Below are 24897 nucleotides of genomic sequence, written 5' to 3'. Positions count from 1 at the left end.
CTGATTTGAAATATAGCATTTTTACTCAAATTTAGTTGTTTTTGCAACAAATTGAAACCATGTCCAACAAAAAGGGGAAAATTTTTTTAGTAACACACAATCAAGAATGTTAAAAAAAAGAAAAAAAATCTCTCTCAAAACGAAAAAGAGTGTAAAAAAAAAAATTGAAGGATATATGCTTTTTTTTTTTTTTTTTGATGGGGGAATATATGCATTTTTTAGTAGGCATAAAACATATTTATCTATATTAGCTACTATATCATGCAATTTTCAATTTGTAAACACATATATATAGTATGATCAAATCACTGTACTACTCTTAGTGTATTTCTATTTTATCTATATATAAAATAACTGAAGGTTACAATTTTTTATACATCAATAGTTAGGGGTGGAGATCTGAATCTTGAATATTTCTATTGAAAATTGAGGTATTAATCAGTTAAATTACAAGATTTTTGGCAAAACTTATCGAAATATTGAAGAAACTAATAATAAGTTGTACCGCACATTGTACGAAAACCCAACTAGTTATAAACAATAGTAGTTTCAAACAGAGTGCAAATAAGTAGACACCTTAAGGATTTCACAAGAAGTTACAGTAAATATGATACTAGAAATAAGTATGATACAAAATTTTGTTCAAAAACATCAATTTTTTTAGGAGTTAGGTTATGTTGCTCCAATTTCTAGGCCCCACGGACTGGATCAAATAAGGTGTATAATTGCTGCAATATTATAAATCCGATCAAGGGTTCTGTAAATGAAAATTTTAAGCAACGAGGCCTTAGAAAAATGACAATAGCATCATATCCTCAAACTACAGAAGAAATATATAAAAAAACATTTTATTCCCTTTCCTTTCCCTAATCTAGATCAAGAATTGTGCAAAATTAAAACGAAATGAAACAATTTAACAATCTATTCAAGATCAAGGAATTGTTATCATTATTAATAAAGCATTGTGTAAAGGACCAAATGGAGAAGCAATTCTAGAGTCCCACATCGCCTGGGAAGGACCAAAGGGATAAGCAGTTCTAGAGTCCCACATCGCCTAGGAAAGCACATATAGATGTGTTTATAAGGAGCAATCTTTCTTCAAGGTGCAGAAGAGTAGAATGTTCACAGAGATGAATAAAAATCTGAAAGATGCATCGAAATCCAAATTTACAATTACACGGAATCAAGAGTTGCCTTCAAGAGTACAATTACACGAAATCAAGAGTTGCCTTCAAGAGTTACACAGTTACACGTGTTACTCTAAAAATCCTTCCAAGTTGCTAAGTTGCTCACGTGGCACTAAAGTGTTATATTCTCATGTTAAAAAAGTGTTATACAGTTACTTTCTCATGTTATATATTACAATTCTGCAGCATTTCAAAAAAGTGTTATACAGTTACTTTGCCAGAGTTGCCTTCAAGAGTACAATTACACGCTGCAGCATTTCAAAAAAGTGTTATACAGTTACTTTGCCAGAGTTGCCTTCAAGAGTACAATTACACGCTGCAGCATTTCAAAAAAGTGTTATACAGTTACTTTGCCAGAGTTGCCTTCAAGAGTACAATTACACGCTGCATATTACAATTCTGCAGCATTTCAAAAAAGTGTTATACAGTTACTTTGCCAGAGTTGCCTTCAAGAGTACAATTACACGCTGCAGCATTTCAAAAAAGTGTTATACAGTTACTTTGCCAGAGTTGCCTTCAAGAGTACAATTACACGAAATCAAGAGTTGCCTTCAAGAGTTACACAGTTACACGTGTTACTCTAAAAATCCTTCCAAGTTGCTAAGTTGCTCACGTGGCACTAAAACAGTGTTATACAGTTACTTTATTACAATTCTGCCAGAAAGCATTTCAAAAAAGTGTTATATTCTCATGTTAAAAAAGTGTTATAGAGTTACTTTCTCATGTTATATATTACAATTCTGCAGCATTTCAAAAAAGTGTTATACAGTTACTTTGCCAGAAAGCATTTCAAAAAAGTGTTATACAGTTACTTTCTCATGTTATATATTACAATTCTGCCAATAAAAAAACATTCCAGCTCATGTTATATATTACCTGCCTGAAAGAAAGCATTTCAACATTTACAACTCCACAATGTCAGAAACATTCAGGTAGTGTTTTCATTTGCTTCTTCAATATCATAGTTTTTTTTTTTTTTAAACACTCCGGTGCCATCGTAGAAGGTACCAGAGTGTTAAAAAATCGCCGTTTGGGCATAAATATTAGATAGCTCGCATTCACATTGATTTTTTTTTTTTTCCAATTTACAAATTTGATTGTTACTTGGATTTTTTTATTATTATTATTTAATAATTGATATTCTTTTTTCATTCTTAACCAGCTTCGTCACAACGATCGGATTGATAGCTGCTTTTTATGGCCTATTGGGCAGGTTGGGTTCTTGGTTTTATCTCTCTATTCCTTTGTTTATCATTTTTTCAATATAATTGGATCAATTTTTATTGGCAAAAATACAATTTTGATTCTTATATTTTGAGTCAATTTTTATTTTAATCCTAAAATTAATTTCGTTACTAATGTTTTCCTTAAAAAAAGAAAATCAATTCTATTTTACGTAAGATCATTGACAAAAACCTCTTTCTACTGACTGATGTTACACTGTCATTACTATTAAAATATTATTTAAAAAAATTATTTTACATTTTTTAAATACAACATCAGCATTTAAATATAAAAAAAAGCTACATCAGACAATTTATAAAAAAAAGAAATTGGATTAAAAAAACCTTAAATCTAATTAATTAAAATTATTTCTTTAAAAAACAAAAATAATTATCCTTTTAATTCTTTTTCTTTTTCTTTAACTTCATCAGTGATCAGCTTAAGTTTATCTGTATGTTCTTTCTCTTCTACCAAAACTTAGCTGAGACGGCGATTCCGAACACAGTATTTCATATCTGGGTTGTCTGGCGGCGAACCTTGACTACTTGATCTTGCTCTAGAATCGACTGTGGCGGTTGTGATGAGGCGGCGGAGGCATAGGAGGTAGAAACAGTGGCTTTAGAGGTGGAGGAGATTTGACGGTGGGGATTAGAGAAAGGCTCGTGGTCGCAGGCACGTGAGGTAGAAACAAGCCTGAGCGTAGACGACGTAGGTGACGGTCACGAAAAGGATGAGCCAGAGCAAAAGCCTAGGCAAGACTCTGGATTGTGGACCCGACCCAGCATTAGGTGTACCCAGATTCATCATCATTATCTTCTCTGTATCTTTCTCTCTTCATCCTCGACGGAATCACTCTCAGACCCAAACTCTCATTAATCTCAAAATCTCATCTCCGCCGATCTGCCAAACTCTGATCTGTGGTGGTGCTTTACTGGATGTTGGATTCCTATTCTTTTGCTTGGATTTGATATTCATGTTCTTTGATTCGGTGGTGGTGATTTGGGGGTTTTTGTTTGTTTTTACTGTGGGTTTTTCTGTGTTTGTTTGCCAAGAAAATTTATGGGTTTGAAGAATAAGGTTTGCTTTGCTGGGTTTGGCGTTTGGTTGAGATCTGGGTTTGGGATTTGGTTCTTTGCTGGAGATTCATCGTGGGGAAGAAAGTGCAATTTAGGCGAAAACATGCACGTTTAGTAAAGTTTAGGCGAAAGCACAGATCTGGAGATATGGGTTTGGCGTTTGGTTGAGATCTGGGTTTGGGATTTGGTTCTTTGCTGGAGATTGATCATGGGGAAAAAAGTGCAATTTAGGCGAAAACATGCACGTTTAGTAAAGTTTAGGCGAAAGCACAGATCTGGGTTTGGGATTTGGTTCTTTGTTGGGGATTTGGTTCTTTGCTAAGAATATGAGAGATTCGAATAAAAAAAATCATTTTAATTAAAAGAAAGTTAAATTTTTGTTCAAAAAAAAGTAAAATAAATAAATAAATAAATAATTGTTTTTTATTTTATTTTATTTTTTAATTAAAATTGAGGAATTAAAATTTTTATAATTTAAATGCTTATGTGTGATTTAAAAATGTCAAATAATTTTTTAAAATAATATTTTAATAGCAACATCAATGCCACATCAGCAAGCAAAGCATTCCGTCTGCCACGTAGGAAGTTTATGCTAGTGGGTTGACGGTAAGGACCAAAATAAAATCGATTTTCTTTTGTTAGGGATGATATTAGTAACGAAATCAATTTTGAGGCCAAAATGAAAATCGACCCAAAATGAAAAGACCAAAAGTGCATTTTCGCCATTTTTGTTTAATAATTAATTTTTTAACTTTTGTTTTCTATGATTTTCAGCTTAAAAACTGCTGCAATGGAAGTGGTGGAACTAATTTATGAAGCACTTGTTTACGTACTAAACAGGTTTGGTTTATCCTTCATTTTTCAATTTTTCAAATTTGATTGTTATTTGCCTTTTAGTTTTCCACAAGTTTCAACTTAAATTTGGCAGTTAATTTATTGAAAGGATTTACCTTTTTTTTTTTCTTTTTTGTGAAAGTTAAGTGGATTTCAATTTTCTTACGTTTGGAAGAAAAATTAATATTAAAGCTGAAGGGTTTCTTGTTTGTGTATGTGCCAGAAATGAAGCACTCTCTTTCATTGAAGCATTTCGCACACTTCTTGATGACCTTGCCTTGTTTCCAACTGCCTTAATTGGTATACACTTTCAAGCCTTGGGCGTCTCGCCACTTCATACACATTTTGCTATCATCTTGCTTTTCTTCATGGCTACAATCGTCCATCGCATTGCATATATGGAGATTAAACTACAACCTCAAAATGCACTACAACCTCAAAATGCTGGGTTCCTTCCCGTATTGAGGTTCATTTGTTTGGTTTCTGGAATTATTGCTATTGAGCTACTCTTCGCAATAATCATCTCTCCCTTCTGGCTCTTCATGGTTAATTTATGCCCAATCCTGATCTTAGGGGTATTGCGTCATTTGTACCAACAAATTTATCAATGTGTTTACGACACACCTAATTTAGTATGTCGCTTGTTTAAAAAGATTTGTCAATTACCTGGTCAGATATGGGACTGGGTCCTACATAAATTTTAGTAAGCAGATTCTCAAGAATTTTCTTCAAAGGAGGCGAAAGACAATTGATGAAAACAAGAAACAGCTCAAGGAAAAAGAAGATTAAATATACAACGATTCAAGAATTGTGGCCTAGTCTTGATATCAGGTCTTCTTTGCACCTTTGGCAGGTTATTTTAGCTATTATTGAGTCTTACTATTGAGTCTTTTAGGTTGGGAAGTTGTTGGATTAGTTTTAAATAAGCTTACTAGAAAAAGGGCAATTTGGTCATTTTGAAAAATTCTGGAATAGACCGTCCTTGGCAACACCAAAGACCTATGAGTCTTATTTAATATTTTGAGTCCTCCTTTTATATGATTTAGGAGTTATTGAGTCTTTTATTTACTTAACTGTGTGTATAATGAATACGAACTCCCCAAAAAATACCTTTTTTTTTTTTCTTTATTCAAATTTGTTTTTCTTCTATTTTGATGGGTGCAGCGGCGCCGCGTTATGCTCAGGGTGTTCCCAATAAACACCCTGGCCTAAAAAAAAAAAATTTATTTATAATAATTAAAAAAAAATTATTTGTTTACCCTTAAAAAAAATTAGGAACAACCTCAATCAAAATTAGGAACTCCCTCAAATTAAAAAAAAAAAAAAATTTGTTATACTTTCAAAAAAAAAAATCCCAAAAAAATTTGAACTAAAATCTGAAAAAAAAAAAAAAAAATTATTGTAACAGAGCAAGCGTAAGCCCACTGATTTACAGGAATAATCCACTAGCAGGGGAAAATAAAGAACCTGAGAATAGTTTTTTTTTTTTAATTTTTTATTGGGCTAAAGTATGTATGAATCAATTGGTGAACTTGTGGAAATTGTACAAAGAGCAAAAACAAAACAGAACAACCAAAAAAAAATAATTTGAGCTGTCCATATTCCGACAAAAACTTGGCAAAATTTCAGTAGATTTGGCTGAAAAAACCAAGGCTATGAACTTATTTATAGAAAAACCATTGAAAGAAACAAATTTTGATTTGAACCAATCGCCCCTGCTAAAAATAAACTATAAGATGATTTCAGAATTACAGAAAACCTCTTTCTAGTTCTTCGAAATAAACAAAAAATTCTCATTTATAGATAGAAAGCAATCAATCATTCATATATATATATAGTGGAGATCCTTTCTCTAGAAAATAACAGCTAAAGAAAGCATCAGCCAAACAGAGTCTGTTCTCTTCCAAAGAGATGGAAAATAAAAATGAAGGAAAACAATGGATAACCAAGTATTTCATAATATTCAATCACAAAACAGCTGAGCCTAATGCAACTCTTTTAGCCAAATTAAACCAATATATATCTTTTTTCTATTTTTATGAAAACAAAACAGCCATAAAGTGCGATTCTTAAAACATGATTCAATTCCTGTTCCTCAAATTTTCTCAAAAACCAAACACAGTTTATTAGAATGAAAAACGTGGGGAGAAGAAAGAGACGAACCATGAAGAGGTAAGCCAGAACGATCCACAAACTATTTTCCCGACTGAAAATGAATTGCAGAACAAACCCAATGATAGAAAGCTGAAGAAATGCCCTGGTAATTGAATAAATCATCTCTCTTTCCAAACCCAACTTTTGCAAATAAGACAACAGCACCGCCATGACCACCACCATGGTCGCAGCCAAAGGTTTCAACATGCCCTCAAGAAAGTCCTTCATCCATTCAAAATCCATTGTCAAAACCAAAAACAAAAGCAAAAGCTTCCCAGAAGAATGTGAGTTGGCTAGGCTAGTATCATGCGAATGGAAATAAAAAAGCTGTGCCCACCCCCCAACCATCAATTGCTCTCCCCTATATATGACATCTATAAAGAATCTCATTCTACCGTATGTGTAAGTACATCTAATATTGTTTTTTCTCAAAATTAAAAAAAAAAAAAATTATAATAGTGCTATTTTTTTTTTTTTTTTTTGAGAAGCAATATTGCTAATTAAGTTGCAGAGAATAGGGGGGCCATTCACGTGGTCCAATGTTGAAGGGATGTAGCATATATATTAGTGCGGTGCATATGCACCACGTCAGGGATGATTACATTTATTAATTGATACACCTCATAACATTGTCAATCACCTTTGATTCTAATTACTGTAATACTTTTCTATTCTCAACCCATAAATTTTTTTTAATATTTTTCTTTTCCAGTAAGTTGGATATTAGGATCTAAGCTTTTTTTTCAAAAAAACAAAAAAATCAATAATCACTCTTGTAAGGACTAGAAAAGACTAGGGTTGTAAGCCCTCTTAGAACAGTGGTTAGATCAACTCATCCAAGGCCCAAAAATAAGAATTTGTAGAAAATGAACAACACAATAAAGAATTGTCATATTCTGAAGATTGAACAAGGAAGAAAAAGAAGATTTCCATTCAATTCAAGTCTTCCCTAGGAGGCATAAGTTACATTCAAGTAGTACTATTCATCACCCTATTCTTAACATGTTCTTCCTTTATTGCCTCCTCCCCTCTCTTTCTTTTCTCCTCATATATATACTCCTTCCTTCCTAGCATCTCAACCACTCATCTCCTACCTAACAAGTTTCCTCCTTTGACACTTGTCCCTTCCCATAGTTTGTAGAAGATGGTGGAAATAAACTATCTAGCTATGATCTGCACTGTTCAAGTCACCTCCACATCAATGCAGCTAATAAAACTGTTGTTCTCCATTTAATGTGGCTAGGAAGCTAGGTGCAGGATAATCAATGCGAAGTCCATAGGCTGGCTGAAATCAAAAACTTCCTCCCACGTCATTTGGCTCCCCCTTGATAGACCACAGAATGCCTTAGGACTTACCCTTGCATTTCTCGAGCGACCATCTTCCTCGGGCCCATGGGCCGTGGCCATATCCCCCTAGACTGCAACCCTTGAGCTTCATCCTCGGTCCTCGAACTCCCACAACTCTAATATTTTAAGGTGGCAAAAAAAAAAAAAAAACTCTTTAACTTTTTTTTTTTTTTTTTACGAATATATATATAAACTCAACTTGCCAATGAAAGTTTAGTCCAACGCGGCAACTTAGCTTTATTATTGACTGTGTAGCTAAATATTCAATTCCAATTGTGTTGTAGGTGAGTAAATTATTTTAGCTGTGGAATTATTCAAAATAATTTGTCACTTCACATTGACACATCTTCTCTTCAAACGTTTCCTCTCTTTTTTTTCTTTTTTTTTTAAGTAGTTTTAATGATCACTGTAAAGCATCCGCTAATAAATTGTTTTATATCAAATCTTTTTGCTTCATGCCAATTTTTTTACCAATTTTATAAGCATTAGAGCCAATAAATTTTGCCTTTTGAGTTCTACATAATACTTTAGTACTAATATTTTTAGTCTTTTTATCAATTCATACTATTTTTTTTATGAGTTGAACCTCACAATAATTTATACTTTAACACATTTTCTTATTTCTTTTTCTTTTTTTACATCCCAAACAAATTTAATAATTGATGCCCCTCGAGTCAAAGTCAAATGAAACAAGCAAGATTTTACATTAAACTAGTAAATGAAAATTTCCCAATGCAAAATGTGCTGCTCTAAAAAAGAGGCCATCATGATATCAGTTTTATTTCCCCAACATATATTCGAATTAGTGAAAACACAAAAATCACTCAAAAAATAAAAAATTAACTAGTATTATTATTTATTTTATCCTGATCGACAATATTGATAAAATTAACCGAGATTAGCAGCTGAATTAATGATTAGTTAGTTTTAGCAAAGGTGAAAATAATAATAATAATAATAGGCATTTGGGAAACGAAAGTAACGGGACGTACGTACGAACGATACGAGTTGGGGAGTGCGGACTGGCCCAACTGCCAACTGGGAAAGGCTTCATTACCTAAAAAGAGGGACCGAGTAGAAACCGTGTCCTTTCATTTGTGTTATTATTTTTATTCAAAGGAATATCACGGAACTGATCCTAATCCCTACGCGTTTATTTATATATTTATATTTATATGTGTCTGTGACTTTATCTTTTGATATGATAAAGAGCTATGGACAAAACAAAACCTTGGTTTGCGTTTTGATTCCAGATTTAACAAACGAGGTCAAAAGCTGAACCCTTAATCATGACCCTGGACCTAGAGGGCATGTGGTTACAGTGCTTTGGGTAGGGAAGGCCCAGTAAATAAAATTAGTCTCATTTCTTAACTGATCAGCCAAAATTCATTATATTTATTGAAATGCAGAACACAAGAGTGACAAAGGCTCAGTGTTGTTAGTCCTATTGCTTCCATTTCTTCAATAGCCATACACTCTTTGGCAAAAGCAGGGATAGCAAAATTAAAATCAGAATTAAAAAAATAATAATAATAATAATTACAGAACAAAGAGAGCTGGCCTTTTTGTATTGCCTTGACCTGGTTGCAACGCAAACTTCCTATTCTTGATCATCTGTCTAATCGTTACCGACAACAACTAGCTTCTCCACAACCCTAGTTTGAAATCATATAGAACTATACTTTAGGGTAAATGATGTTTTTATATTTTATTTATCTCGTAGTTTTTTTTTTCCGGGCTTAACGAAGAAAAAAAACAGAAAAAAAAACAGTGCATATATTAAGCTTGAATTTGAATCCAAGAAATTGCAGTTTACACTGCACACCAGCAAAATAAAGACCAAAGGAGACTTGCAAACCCAAATACAAAAAGGTTTGATTCTTTGTTATTAAAACTTAAAAAGGCAAGAGTAGAGAAACTGCTTGTAATGTTAAGGCAAAAATGGTTGTAATAAAGAGTTTATAAATGTTAAAGTCAAAAGAAGAAGTACGGAAGTAGTCAAGTAGGGGAGGAAACTTCCAGGAAATTCGTAGCCAATATAAAAAGAAAAGTACTAGATGCTTTTCTAATAAAGTAATCCATGAATGCCGCAATGGACTTTTTAAAAAAAAATTATTCAGCACTTGACCTTATAATAAAGTAATAAGCTACTTGATTACTTTCACGTGCATTTCTCTCACATTTAGCTTAATAATAATAATCTTCTAAAAAAAAGCTTAATAATAATAATACAATAATAACATTAATAATATATATAGCAAGAATCCTAAAACAATACACATATATACTGATATCGAAATATTCCGCTCGAATAACCAGTCCAAAAATAAGCTCAAACAATAACACAAAATCAATCTCAAATTTTTTTTTTTTTAAAGATCTATTTTATCATGTTATAATCTCAATCTCATCTGTAATTCCCACAAAAAAAAAAAAAAAAAAAAACTCAACTACACATTTGAGTCAAAGAGAGTGTATGAGTTAAAAAGAGACGACATAGCACCATTGTTGCTCTAGAGTTTGGAAGCGATGGTAACAACAACAACAAATCCCAGAGTACATTGTTTGAAGAAATTACAAAATCCTAATGAGATCGATCCTCCTAGTACGTACTACTACAATGTAATTGGTATTCCTTCTTCAGCTATTTCTTTGCAATTTGAGATTTTGAAGGTTCTCTCGTGCACTCATCCATACATCCATTGTTGTTCAATAATTTCATTCTTTTACTGAAAATACACTTCTTATTTCAATATTATAATTAAAGTTTGGTTCTTTTTGTGGGGTTTCTGTCTCTGTTCTTGATGGGTTATCGAAATTTGTCTCAAAGTAGTAGCACATGATAAGTGCAGCTTAATTGTTTGATAAAGTTCCCTAAAGAAGTATGGGGTATGCTCAAACAATTAATTTTCACAGCAACCAAACAAAGACAAAAATATTTATAACTTAAAACCCAAAACCCATTTGCCCATTTCAGTGAAACGCTATGTGTATTCATTATTATTATTTTCTTTATAACATTTCCAATAGTTTCTCGGCAAGCAAACAGAATCAAAATGACAACATAACCTAAAACCTCTCTCCTAAACCCTACTATTCGATAACCCCAAAAAAACCTAGACTGGATAACTAACAAAACCTAAGCCTAAGCCTATGATTATGACTGAAAATTACGAAAATTGTGAAATCAAAGCTCGAAATGTCCGAACCTGTGTCCGTGGGGTTTTGAAGAAATGGATCAATCGGTGAATTTTGAGGCGGCTGCTCTGCCTTGGTAAAGAACCTTCTAGGCGATTCTCGAAGAAGCTACGAGGCTGGGATGCTATGGCTCGCCTTAACTGTAAAGTTGGATCTCAATGCGGTTCCGAGATAACCCAGCTTTGACATTTTTCTCGGCTAAGCTTTTGGGACTCACCGAGACACAATACTATATACTCTACTAATTTACTATTAGAGCTAGCTTCCTCTAATGTTTATCCATATATCGATATAGGCTCCTTAACTTTTGGAGAATTGTACTTTGCCACAATTTTGCATAATAATTTCATATCAAATTCTACGTGCCCCGTGCCAAGCTATTGGGCAAAAACATAATTTCAATTGTAGACTCGTATTAGAATTAGCAACTACTTGTGACATAGGATTTTTTTTTTGTGAAAATATTGTGGCCTTAAAGTTACTCATTTTTATTTTGAGTTTTTCGACTAAATTATAAATTATATTCTCTAACTTAATTCAAAATTTAATTCAATTGTGTAATTCTTATATATATATATATATATATATATATATATATATATATATATATTTCAGGTTTAAGACTTTTTTAACTTTCATTTGTCTTGAATGTGATTCTTTCGTGAGTTTGGTCAAGGGCAGTTGTACATTATCTTCAAGGGTTCAAATGAACCTGAAAAAAAAAACTATATATATAATTATTAGTTTAATTTACACTTAAAACTATTTTTGACTCTCTATTCACATATCAGCCCAATCCAAAACCAAACAATAACACAAATCACAGATCACTCTTACTTTCTCTCTCTAATCTCATTCTTATGAATATAATCTCATCTATCCTCTGTATTTGACTATCTCAATATCTTTGACTTTAAAAATAAAAAGTGAGTGTTTATGAGTTGTGGTGCCTCTTTCTTTATTATAAATTTAGATTATATGTGTATTTGTTGTAATGTGTGTGTGTATAATATAAATATAACACAATTTTATATAATTTAATTTAAGAAATACAAAAGGTTTATTACATGTGTGTATATTGTTATCATATTATAAAGTTAGTGTATTATTTATGTTAAGCATTTGATTTTTTTATTTTAATTTTTATGACAAGCATTTGATTGGTTAAGTATGAATGAATATAAGTGTGTAAATCAATAATTAATAAAGTACCAATGAGTTGAGTTTCTTCATTTAGTTTAAAACATTTTTATAAAAACAAGAACAGAGACAACTGCATAAAAATAAAAATATTCTACAAACTTAACAAAATAAAAGGGTCACATTTACTTTAACAATGGATAATGAAAACTTATAATAAACTATCATATAACTATTTCAAAATATGAAAACTTGTAGAAGGAAATTGTAAAATTTTATATATTTGTATGTTTTTTTTTCTAATTTTTAATTTGGTCGATAACTTGATATATTCAAGTTCTCTTTTTATTACCTTCTATTTAATTGAAGTTTCTTAATGCCCCTGAAAAAAATTATGGAGCCGAATAAATAAAAAATAGTGTATAATTTATAATTTAGGTTTTTTATTTTTATTGGTGTGTACATACAAACAACTCTGCTTGATTAAGTTTATGGCCCACATAAGGCCCAGCTAGGTTGTTTAGCCCATATCTACAAAATAAAAAACCTGGGTTTAACTGGGCCCTTTCAATTTCTCTTCCTGTTAGGTAGTTTTTCATTGGCCCAAACCAGATCCATCTCGGTTAGGCGGTTTCTTGTTTCAACATTTTTTTTTTCTACCTTTTAAAAATAAAAATTTTATTTAGTAGTGCAACAAGTTATTCAAATTTTGCTACATTGATCTTATTAACCAACATGTGACGAATCAGAAAGAAGTAATTCAAATATTTATATATGAGGTGGTTGAAACTCACTAATCATATTCATTATCATATCAGTTTATAAGTTTCATGAAGTAATTTTATAATCCCTTTAGCATTTTTTCTTTAATTTTTTTTTGGGTGGGGGGGGGTAAGGGTTGCCAGGTTAGATCATTCTTTTCTATTATCTATTTTTCTACTAAACTTTTTTTTACTTTCTATTTATGCTTCTCCATCACCCAAAAAATATACCCACTCATAATTTTGGTGCTGCATGGAAAAAATTATCTTATAGGGCCACTATATCTAGTTGCTTGTTTAAATACATTCTCTCACATGTTGTGAGTAGTTGCATGAAATACTTTCTCACACACTTTTTTTTTTTTTTTTCTTTTCTTTTTAATAGAAAGAGAGTTCACAAGTGTGGTCATTGCTCCTCACTTAAACTTTATTCATAAAAGTCATGGGACCACCCATGCGATAGTGGGGCTTTCTGCTATTAAAACCCAAAATCTCAAACTCACAAAATGATGGGCCTTAAGTGCTTCCTATTAATAAATCACCCCGTGAGTGGTGGACACTCCCTCACTCATCAAACAACTTAATTAGGAGGGATTTCAACTATTTAAAGCGTTCCTTTGTTAGTCTATTCCTTTTATATAGTATTTTTTTTAGGAAGTAACACACATTTGCAATGGATTTGTATCCTATTATCTCAATCTATAAGTATTAATTTTCCGTATTATTTGAGTTAGTGTAACGTTATATATCTTACTATTATTGTTGTTGTCAATAATCTTTATGTGTATAGTTGTGATTGTTGCATGCGTACATGGTTTTTCTTTTCACCTTTCCTAAAATGGTATTGGATCATAATATTTGACGCACATTGTTTCTTGGTTTAAGTTTTACACTAGCTAATGAAGCTTGTAATTTGTAAAAAAAAAAAAAAAAAATAGAGAAGTGGTTTTTAGTCCAACAAAATCATCTACCTTAGGAACTGGAAACAACACCTTCGATTTAGTTAGCATTTCTTTACAGTAAGGTTTCAAATCATCTATAAACTTAATACTTAAAAATTATGGGTATTCTTTTTTTGGCATTCCATTTAAGCAATTAAAACTTAAATTAGAAATCTACTACTGTTCTCTCCCACTCTAGCTATTTCCCTCGGTTTTTTCAAATAAAATCCAAATGCAACCTTGAGCAGTTGAGCTTTTGGGCACGTGTTCCTTGATACAGTGGGTCACAAATCACAACCCACAAGCACTACACAAATTTGGAGTAGGACCATGAATATATATAATCATAAGCTTTACTGGGGCATTATTTTGCAATCTTGAAGGAATAGTAGTTGTCCTATTATCGATTGATAAGTTTTCTTCTTTATCATTTTTTGATGAATAGTTGTTTTCCTTATCATTTTGCACTTGTGCACATGCAAGAGGCCTCAAGTGGAAATATATCGATTTTTATATCTATGCAGGCAATAATGAATCATAGACAGAGCTTCCCTCGTCATGTTATTGTAAATGCAAAAGTCATATCATATGCCCTTACGTCCTTTACTCATGAGATGAAAGAACCAACCCAATGATCTAAAAAAACAGGAGAACTGAATTGTTTGACGCCAAAAAATAACTAGAACTAATTTTGGCTCAGTCCTCATAAACTTTAGCTTTTGATACAGAGCTTTCCTCGTCATTTAATTGTAAATGTAACAGTCATATCATGTGCCCTTACGTCACATCTCTTTCTCTTGTTACAAGTTTTGGCTATGAGCACAGATCCAGCTCATTTTTGAACATCACATATGGAATCAAATGAAGAACAAGCCAGGGAAGCTCTGACCTCTTGCAATTATGGAGCACAAGTTCACATCTTAAGCATTCATATCATTACATACTTATCCATTTGGGAATAACTTATTTAGTTTTTTGTTGAAAACATTTTGTTGAAAGTGTACTAGAAGTATATTTGTATTTTGAAAAAGTGAGAATAAAAAAAAAAAAGTTGAACTTATAAGCTCCAGCCAAATAAACATCTTGTGATCAAAACAGAATCCCTAATGTATTTCAGCACCCCATATACCTCAATTATGGTAATCTCTACAAAATAACAGTACCAACATTTGTTCTTCTCTCGTGATTCCAAAATCTCTTCCAAAGGCGGTCGGCTTGGACAAAAACAGATTATAAGCTTCCATCACATAATTATAACTAATAATTATATCGAGCAGTAGAAGTATATTAGTCATTAACGTGGTTAGTTTTGAAAGCAAGTCTCATGAGCTTCCTGTAAAAATTCTGTAGGCTAGAAGTTTGATTATGAAAATGTGCATAAAGAGAAGTTAAAAAAAAAAAATTTATAAAAAGCAAAGAGAATTGTTCATGGTGCAACTAAATCCAAATGATAAGGTTTTCTGTTAATGAAAAATTTAAAGTTTTATAAATAAAAAAATTTCTTGTCACAACAATTAAAATTTCATACCCATAAACCCAGAAAATCATAGCAACTCAAAAAATTCATACCCATAAACATGCAACCCAACAAGCAAAGAGAAACCCACATTGTCGAACCCATCCCCACCGCTATGAAGTGACAACACAAAATTAGCCATCCTACCACCTATCAACCCCAACCAGAAAATCAATTCGCCACCGTCACAAAATCCAACCATCAATGGATCTCAACGAAGCCTCCAAAACCCATCAAAAGAAAACCATCTCCAACCTAACTCGAAACAAATCTGCACTAATCCTTACTCGACAACCAACTTGCCACCACCAAATAATCCAAGTGAGCCCAAGCCCTCCTAGACCTTGGTATTGCGGCATTTTACAAAGTGCTAGTATATAGCGATGTTTCTAGAGCACTAGGATATAGCATGTACACATCTACAAATAAATATACATAGTTACTATAGTAAACTTGTAAATTTACACAAATATACACTTATTAATGTAGAGAAATACTATATTATCAATACTTTTACAACAAATCCTAAGTAGCAAGTTGTTATAAATTATTTTTGGTGGAAGAAATAATAATTTTAGTAATATGTTTAAATTAAAACCAATAACAACTATCATTTATGATTTGTAGCGAAAATGCTTTGGAGGTAACACTTATTCATTTTGTAAATGATATGTCTACAATATTTTCACAACAAATCCTAAATGGCAGGTTGTTACTGGTTGTTATTGTTGGGGCAAAAAAGTAATTTTCGTGTTAGGTTCAAATTTGAACTAATAACAACTAATCACCTGTGATTTGTTGTGAAAATATTGTAAACGTAGCATCTCTCGTTTATTTTAGGCAAATTTACACATTTTTCGGCTAAATGGATTAAAGAAAGTGACGTGAGATACCATAACCCGGACACATGTCTAATTAGGAGAATGCCACCTAGTAGTTGGTACAGGGGCACCAAAGTAAAACAAAAAATTCTTCAGCATTTTCATTTTCAATCTCTCTGTCTCTCTCTCTCTGAGCTTTGAAGCTTCAGCGCAAAAATGGCGTTCTTGCTTAACAAAACCTCCATCGCTTCGCATTTCAGATCTCACTCCCAGGTACTACGCACTTCCTCTCTTCTCGATTCCCTTTCGTCGTCGTTTCGATCCTCTAATTTCTCTCTCTCTCTCTCTCTCTCTCTCTCTAGAACACAGTGGACGCGCTTACCACATCGAACTCGGGGCTCGCGAGAAAGCCGTAAGTCTCTCTCTCTTTTCTCTGTTTCTCTATCACTGTATCTCTATATGCATATCAAATTCATCTAGATTTGGTCAAGTTAGTAGCTGAAACACTGAATCAAACACCTAAAGAATACTAAATTTGATGTATTTCTGAATTTTAAATTTAAGTATGCTTGTCTTTATGAATGAATTGGGTCATTTTATATGGAACCCAGTAATGGGTTTTCCTATTTTTTGTGTGTTGTGTTGGTACTAAGTTGCTTAAACTTTGCAGCTCTTGGCAGAGGCCAGGGGACCCGGCTTTGAAGCGATTCAAATCCCATAAGAAGACTCTTGTTGTCGTCGCAGGTAAGCGATTCAAAATTTTAAGTATTTTTGAAGAGTATATGGTAGACATGAAGAGTAATGCAAAATGGACATATTGGAACAAAAGTAATTTGTTCAAGTATCTAAAAAGCTTTCATGTTTTAAGAATTTTAAACATGCAAATGCCAATGGCCTGTTCCTAACACAACAGTGAGCCATGGCGGCTGCAAGATGCCGTGGAGTCTAAATTCAGCAGACAAGAGGGTGAAGTGATCTAGATCAACCGAATGCATGTGCAACTCACCAATAAAAATAAAAATAAAAAGTTCAAATTATCTTAGTCCTAGGAAGCATGGACACGTTATTTGGGATGCCGTAATAATTTCCCATATGCTGCATCATATTATAATTTTTTTTAAATTGCTTGCGTCTGTGCATCCTTGTCTTGGTCTATTTTAGTTGCCCAAAATTTTCTAATTTGTCAAACACTAGAAGCATAAAGTGGTAGTGGGGGAAGGTAACATTTTCTCCTAAGAACTCCAAATATTTGAAGGATGTAGGAAGTGTACCAGCTGTTTCTAGCTTCTCTATGATATGATTGTTTCTATTCAATAATTGTTCTGTCCATGGTACGAGAAGGAACTGAACATCCCCTTTCTCCTCCTCTGTATATTCCCTTATATTGATTGCCAATATGCCCAAGTAATCTGGTAAGATCCAAGTTTGAACTTATTTTTGCATTTGCAATCCTATTCTTTTTCTGTAAGAGCTTACTACATTTGTATAATTACATAGGCAGTTGCACATTACAAGTTATATAAGTTCCGTAGCAAGAAACAGAAAATAGCATTCTCTAGGTAGCACCCTCTAGCATGCTAGATTCCTGCACCTAAGCTAAAAATTTGTGATATTTTGGCCAATTCCAAATTTAATCCAGTATGAAGTACAAGAGTTAATTACCAATGTGCTTTAACTCAAATGGTATCTCCTGCTCTTATAAGAGCAAGGGGGAGGGGGAGGTCTTGGGTTCTAGACCCATTTGGTGCGTGTCAGTTAGCAGTTAAAAAAAAAAAAAAAAGGAACGAGAGTTCTAGTATGCAATTGATAAAACCTAAATCTAAGACATTGTATTATGAGAATTGTTTTTGTTCAGAAAGTCTAGGGCCATCTTTCTACCACTTTTTTCACAACTGTTGATATGGCCTAGTGTGATTGGTGGATAATAAAAGTGGCACGGGTGGTATACCCAATTGAAAGTGATATTGCTTTAATCACAGCCGGCCATTTGTACTTTACAAAAATTAATACTCTTATTTGTTTGACTTTAAACCTTTTGCTAATGAGTTGATTGTTTCATGGTTGTTACTTGTTTGCATTTTTGCCATGATGTGTGTGCGTGTGATGTTTAGAACCTTTAGATTTAACAAACTTTTTTGGCATGCTTCCTGAAGAATGGATTAAACTGCTAATAAACCCATATGAATCAACTTTTGTAAACTTGATTTATTATCTTGGGTGGGGAAGCTTGAGAGTTTTTTAGATTATATTTATCTTATTGAACAGTAGAGTTAGAGCAAGCAGCTCGAATTTAAATTCAAGACAATAGGAAATGTTCTATTCCTTTCATATCAAATTTTCAGCAGAAAATTTTATGTTATGGTCTGAGTGACCTTCACTCAAGAAAAAAAAAGGGCCTGAATGACTTTACAAATTATTGTGTGAAGTGGCCAATCTTAAGTGAGAAGGCCCTGTTGACTTGCATCATTTTAAAGAAAAACAAAAAATGGTAAAAGAAACTTTTAGCATCTTTTGCATTGGGGAATTCGCTTCTATGACAATGTCCAGTGTTGCCTTTCTTAAATTATTCCAGCCTCCGCCTTTTTCTTAACCCTTATACTCCTTTTTTTTGGGGGGCGTACCAACAGGTATCATCCCCGTAGAACAATGTTCTTTTTCAGAACTTTTAACCAATCCATATGGCCCTGAGAGCGGCTTTTGCTAAAACTCAAGCAGTTTTTTCTTTGAAGCGTGCCCTAATTAAGGTGGTCGATACCGTACCGGCACCGGCCGTATCGGCCGGTACATACCGTACCGGCCAGTGCACCGGTACTGGTACACTTTTATATTGTGCCGAAAAAAATACCGGCCATACCGGCCAATTTCGGGCAATACTGGCCGGTACAGAAAAAGATTTTTTATTTATTTATTTAAAGTTTTGTAATTTTTGAATTTTTGTAAAGGCATAATGGTAACTTATTTACATTAACTTATTAGTATTATTTGTTTTCTTAGTATGCAATGAACAACTACGCTTTCTATTTTTTATATTGTGTTTTTTTTTTTCTTTTAATTGATACTAAAGTCTAAAACTACGAATAATTTGTTCTGAATTGAGGTAATGTTTTATGATAAACTTTTATATTTACTATAATATAAGTGAAATATTATATGTTTATAAACATGTTTCTAAAGATTTTGGTGTGTGTGTGTATAAAATAGCGGTAAACCCGAAACGGTACACCGGTATTGACCGGTATCCGAAATATATCGTACGGTGACCAAACCGGCCTCCGATACGGTATTGACTTCCTTGAAGCGTGCCCTAATTGATGGAATGGAATGAAAGAGATTTTTTTAAGAGTTCCCCATTTTGAGAATTTAGTAGAAAGAAACATACCAATTTTATCACCCCTTTTATAAAGTCCCAAACACACTAGAGAAAATTCACTATGTTCCATGCCATTCTTTTAAGATCTACTATCCTTTCTATTTCACTCCATTGTTTCAAAGACTCCCAAACAGTGTCATCGACAATATAAAATTACAATAGATCAAATAGTGATATAATTTTGAAAGTGTAGAACAATAGAACCTAATTTATCAAAGCATTATTCTACCTTCACTTTACATTAGAATAACAATAATCTTAACCTTCGCAAGTAAAGATGGATTAACTTAAAATTTAATAAATAAATTATATCATCAAATAAAGAATAAAATAAATTTATTTACCTCAAATAGGACTTTTGATAATAAGTTTACGGGTAAAAAGGAAGGGGGGGCGGGGGTGGGGGAGAGTGGTGATTGATGGCAACCAGTTTACCAAAAGATACTTCTAGAGAGAGAGCAAAAAAGAATAGATGAGCTTATTTCATTTTTTTAGGATTGAAGAGAAAACAATTGCTAATTCCATTAATTTGAGTAATTCAGGCTTCATTTACACCATGACATACATTAAACTACATCTTATGCATAAGACACTTTCTTCATTTCTTCCTTTTCTTTTTCACTAGTTTTGCCTTACCCGTTTTCCAATATTTTACCCATTTTCAAGTACTATGTTTTTATCCCTTGTATAATTTTTTTCCATGTTACCTCGGTATGAATACATTTTAAATAACACTCAAAAATTTTGCTTCACAAATATTACCTCCAGGAATGTTTGACATAAAATATGTGCTATTGAACCCAAAATTTGTCCTCCCATTTGTATAAATGAAACTAAAATTTCTATCGATTTTAAATACAATTTAGATTTGTTTATATTTAATATTTAGGTGCTTGTAATTTCAAACTTTAGAGTAATCAAGATTTATTTATGCATTAATTGCACTACATTTGCCACGACACAATGACACGCAAAATAAGTAAATAAATAAAGAAATAAAGAAGAAACCATTTTATTTGAAAAAAAAATTATTTTTATGACATTACAGTAAGGGAAACTAGGCAAACTTTATTCAAACTATCTAGTGGTTCGCCTTCCTGTTACATATGTATTTTCGATTGTAGAATGATTACATATGTATTTTCAATTGTAGAATGACTAGAATTGTTTTTGAAGATAATCAACTACACTCTTGTCCAATTGGAAGGCCTTGATGAGAACGTCAGGATTGATGGGAGGACTTGATCCAAAGACTGCATTTGCTATGGTGATTAGCCCAGGATTTTGACTGCTGAGACCGGAAAAGGCCAGAGCATTAGTCTCCCCTATGTTGAATTGGAAGTGAATCAGACCAATTGGAAATACAAAGACGTCTCCCTTGTTTAGAACTTTGGTGAAGAGTTTGTTTGGATTGGATGTGACAAATCCAACTAAGAGAGTACCCTCTATGACTACCAAAAGCTCAGTGCCGCGAGGGTGAGTGTGAGGAGGATTTAGGCCATATGGTGCAAAGTCAATGCGAGCCAAAGATATGCCAAGAGTGTTGAGACCTGGAAATTTGTCGACGTTCACAAGATTGACACTTGATCCAAGTTTATTTGCAGCTGTGTTTCCAGGAATATTGAGTCCGGAGAAGAAAAAAATCGTTGGCTACGACAGTTGCTGGGTCCTTGCAAAATTGTCCATTCACAAACACTGCACAAAGAAAAGTTTGTTATTATCACAAATAAGACAGTTTTGTAACAATGGACAATAGCATGTCAAGTAGGAAAAAATAAAATCTAATGCAGATCATATAACCGTAAGGCATAATCTCATTAATGTGTAAAACTTCATTATAATGATCTCGAAAGAACGTAGATGATGATAATACTACTAAGTACTGCTAATAATAAGGAGAGTGCATGCATCTACATACCAGCAGAATCAGTGTTGTTAATTGCGACACAAAAGTCTTGCAAAGGACTAGGGTCATAAGCTGAAACAAGGGTGGTTGCCAAAGCCAGAATGGCCACAATTACAACTTTCATCATATTTGAGGTTCTCTCTTGTTGTGTAGTATTTTGCGTATTCTTGCTTTGGTGAGGGATGGGAAACATTGCATATGGGAATGCCTATTTATTGAGAGTAGTCACTGAAGCGGTCCATGTTTTTGCACAAACGAAGCATATAACTTGGTAGTTCTGCAACTGTTATAAATATTTTTTAATTTAATGGATGAACCATTCTTTAACCACTACTTGTCGTGTACTACATATTTCGAAAACCAATCAAATGGGACCTCTTCAATGCCATTGTGCAATTTTAATGTTGTCCAATCCGATTCTATCAAAAATAATGTTTCTTTAGCCCACCCACAAATAAACCTAATGTTGATTGTATATTAAAAAATTAAAAGGAGTTAGAGAAGTATTATATATTTGGTAACCATTACTTCAAGTTGGACCTCTTCAATGTCAATGTGAAACGTTGCATTGGCAAGCCCACAAATAAAGTTTATGTTGACTGTATCTTTGAAATTAAAATGACTGAAGCTCCCATATGTTGACTCTATCATGATTAGTGAAATGTTCCACCATATTAGGCAGCTGATGGGGATGTGCAATCCAACTTTGCTTCCCGTAAGTTCTCTAATTAGAATGGTTTGAATTTATCGTATTCTGACCTTATATTAATTGGTGGGTACTAAATACTTTTTATTGATTAGTTTGCTTTCGCTTGAACCGATTCCGCTCAACTTGCTCCTAAGGATTTGCCTCGCCCCCTGAATAAGTAAGGCCCCGTTAGCCAGGGGCACACAACCCCGCCTTGTTATGTTATGAAAGAATTTCACTAATTCCTTGTCTAGTATCTTTTATTTGGCAGCGGTGGAAGGTTAATGGTTTAATTTCTAGAATCAACAGACTACCAAGGCATCTTGTATATTCTTGTCATTTTCCCTTAATGTAGAACGGGGTTTGAAGCTTTAAATCTCTTATTCGAGAACAAGAGATTTTATCGAGCTAAGTGGAACCTACCTTTCATTCACAAATTTAATTAATAAAAAGTATGAAGAGAAAAGATTCAATTGCATGATTATACATGGAGTGAACCACAAAATCCTAATTAAATTCAAATGCATGCACAAAATGCAACTAATCCTAGGAATGGGTGGGCATTGTTAGAATGCATGCATTGACATGTGAAAATATTGAAATGCAAATTCCAGATGATGTTCCTCTATGATACATGAGATTATTTCAAGAATGATTCTTCTAAAAAGGATTTTTTTTTATAAATATTTTATGTTATGTTGTTAGTGAGAGAGCAAAAAAGAATAGATGAGCTTATTTCATTTTTCAGTTAGATATTGACCACAAGAAAGAAAAAAGTAGGAGGGGATAATTGATTTTTAAGTTGCTAATATAAAAGTATGATATTGTGACCATCGTTATGGGATCTTTCTACACTAGGGGGCCTAAAACATTTCCCTTAATGGTCTATATGGTGGACCTAACCTTGAAAGAGTTTACTAGAATGAAAATATTAAGATGCAATGTTAAGATTCGAAATGAAGAAATTCGCTTAACTATAGGAGTATCTTATTGATGAAAAGATGGGTAAGAGTTGCTTGAGACAATTTGATCACGTGTAGAGGAGATCGATTAATCCACCAATGAGGAACATGAGTTGGTTCAAGTTGAGTGAACGGAGAAAGGGAAAGGAACATCTACAATAACTTCTAAAAAAGGACATCAATTAAGGAGATGACCAACTCTGATTATAGTTTGTTGAGGATCCCCAACAATTCCAATGTGTTGTTGTTGTGGTACGATAAGTGTTATATCAATTATAATGAGTGAATTTCTAGAGTCCTTGATAAGACAAATCGTTAGAGATTATTTCTTATAGTAAGGGTGAATAAAATAACATTGTTAGTGGCTTGTTCATCTCTTCGCAATGAATTAAACTCATTGTGGTAGGCTATAGAGCTGAAGGGATTTCCTTATTATTATTATTATTATTATTATTATTATTATTATTAAGTTGAGTGGATTTTGCGGGATTATAAAGTTTTTTTTTTGAAACCAGATTTTGATATTCTTATGTTTGGAAGAAAAGGTAATATTAAAGCTTAAGAATTTCTTGTTTGTGTATCTGCCAGTGATGAAGCCCATGGTGTCTTTGAAGCATTTCATAGGCTTCTTGCCTTCCTTGTCTCGTATTTGGCTGGCTTAATTGGCGTCCACTTTCAAGTTTTGGTCGTTTCTCCACTTGAAATACATTTTACTTTAGTCTTGCTTTTCATCATGGCTACAGTCGTTTATAGCATCGCATATGTGGAGATAAAACTGCAACCTCAAGACACTGACCTTCCCATATTCAGGTCCATTTGTCTGGTTTCTGGAATTATTGCCATTGAGCTACTTGTTGCCATAATCATTTCTCCCTTTTGGCTATTCATGGTTAATTTTTGTCCAATCTTTCTCGTCGGGGTACTGAGTCATTCATACCGACATATTTCTGAGTGTCTTTACAACACAGTTCATAAGATTTATGAATTAGGTTGTAAGACATATGACTGGCTCCTACAGAAATTCCAATATGCAGCTTCTCAAGCATTTTCTTTAAGGGAACAGGAAGACAATGGTATACAGAGGGCAGAGATTGTTTAAGTGACCTGTTATTGTTAATTAGACCTGAAGTAGGTAAAAATTTTCAATAATTCAATTTTCTGTTTGTGGAAGTTGGAACTTTTTTACATTTAATTCAGCATTTTTTTTTTAAAACTTTACTAAACATCTTACATCCAACTGCTTAGATAATATAATTTGCAATGCAATTTGCAAATTTTCAGCAATTAGATTTATAAGGTTAAAAGGTTTAATGGAAAGTGAGACATCTATTTTATTTTATTTTTGTGACAACACCAAAAATTTATTAGTAGGGGAATAAAAACTAGACAGAAGCCAGGATATTAGGACACCATTTTGCCCCAACTACGACAGCCATATGACAATACTACAAAGTGTCAAAACAATTGCCAAAGCTTAGACCCAAAAACATGCATATACAGTCATTGTGCCACTTTAGCCAAATTGATTATCTCTCAAGATCTAGGAATGGACTCTACTAACTCATGTTTGCACACCTTGTAGTTCCTTGATAAGATCAATGCTTGTGATTACTTTCCTTGGCAATAGAGTCAGCTGGTGTAAGAGTTAAACTGATTGCAGTATCCTTTTGTGTGAATTCCCTATAGTGGCATCCTGGCAATACTTAAATGCCTTCATCTGTCTTTGCACACATAAGCTGTTGCCCTCCATTTGTTTCTTCTAGATCCTGCTC

The 24897-nt window shown here is 33.1% G+C and overlaps 1 protein-coding gene, 1 long non-coding RNA gene and 1 pseudogene across 2 annotated transcripts; 2 read left to right on the top strand and 1 right to left on the bottom strand.

Moving 5' to 3' along the window:
- Window positions 1–2102: 2102 nt before the first annotated feature.
- On the top strand, window positions 2103–5501 carry LOC142610850 (uncharacterized). Its single transcript, XM_075782804.1, has 4 exons — window positions 2103–2119; window positions 2350–2400; window positions 4262–4327; window positions 4545–5501. Exons 1-4 carry the CDS (start codon window positions 2103–2105, stop codon window positions 5023–5025), a joined length of 615 nt encoding a protein of 204 aa, XP_075638919.1. The 3' UTR covers window positions 5026–5501.
- A 10856-nt stretch (window positions 5502–16357) lies between these two features.
- Window positions 16358–21410, top strand: LOC142610815 (uncharacterized). Its single transcript, XR_012839889.1, has 4 exons — window positions 16358–16472; window positions 16562–16611; window positions 16870–16943; window positions 20746–21410. It is a non-coding gene; the product is annotated as an uncharacterized LOC142610815 (long non-coding RNA).
- LOC142610814 (germin-like protein subfamily 1 member 20) lies at window positions 20724–21690 on the bottom strand (annotated as a pseudogene).
- Window positions 21691–24897: the final 3207 nt, after the last annotated feature.

This window comes from Castanea sativa, chromosome 9 (assembly GCF_040712315.1).
Source record: "Castanea sativa cultivar Marrone di Chiusa Pesio chromosome 9, ASM4071231v1".
NCBI classification, from domain to species: Eukaryota; Viridiplantae; Streptophyta; class Magnoliopsida; order Fagales; family Fagaceae; genus Castanea; species Castanea sativa.
Note: the sequence above shows the minus strand (reverse complement) of the source record. Positions and strands in the feature narration are given on the sequence as shown.

What these genes read in the sequence shown, in the direction of transcription:
- LOC142610850 (XM_075782804.1), top strand. An exon ending in TTTTATGGCCTATTGGGCAG is followed by an intron (nt 2,401 to 4,261) that starts GTTGGGTTCTTG and finishes TATGATTTTCAG; the next exon opens with CTTAAAAACTGCTGCAATGG. An exon ending in CTTGTTTACGTACTAAACAG is followed by an intron (nt 4,328 to 4,544) that starts GTTTGGTTTATC and finishes TGTATGTGCCAG; the next exon opens with AAATGAAGCACTCTCTTTCA.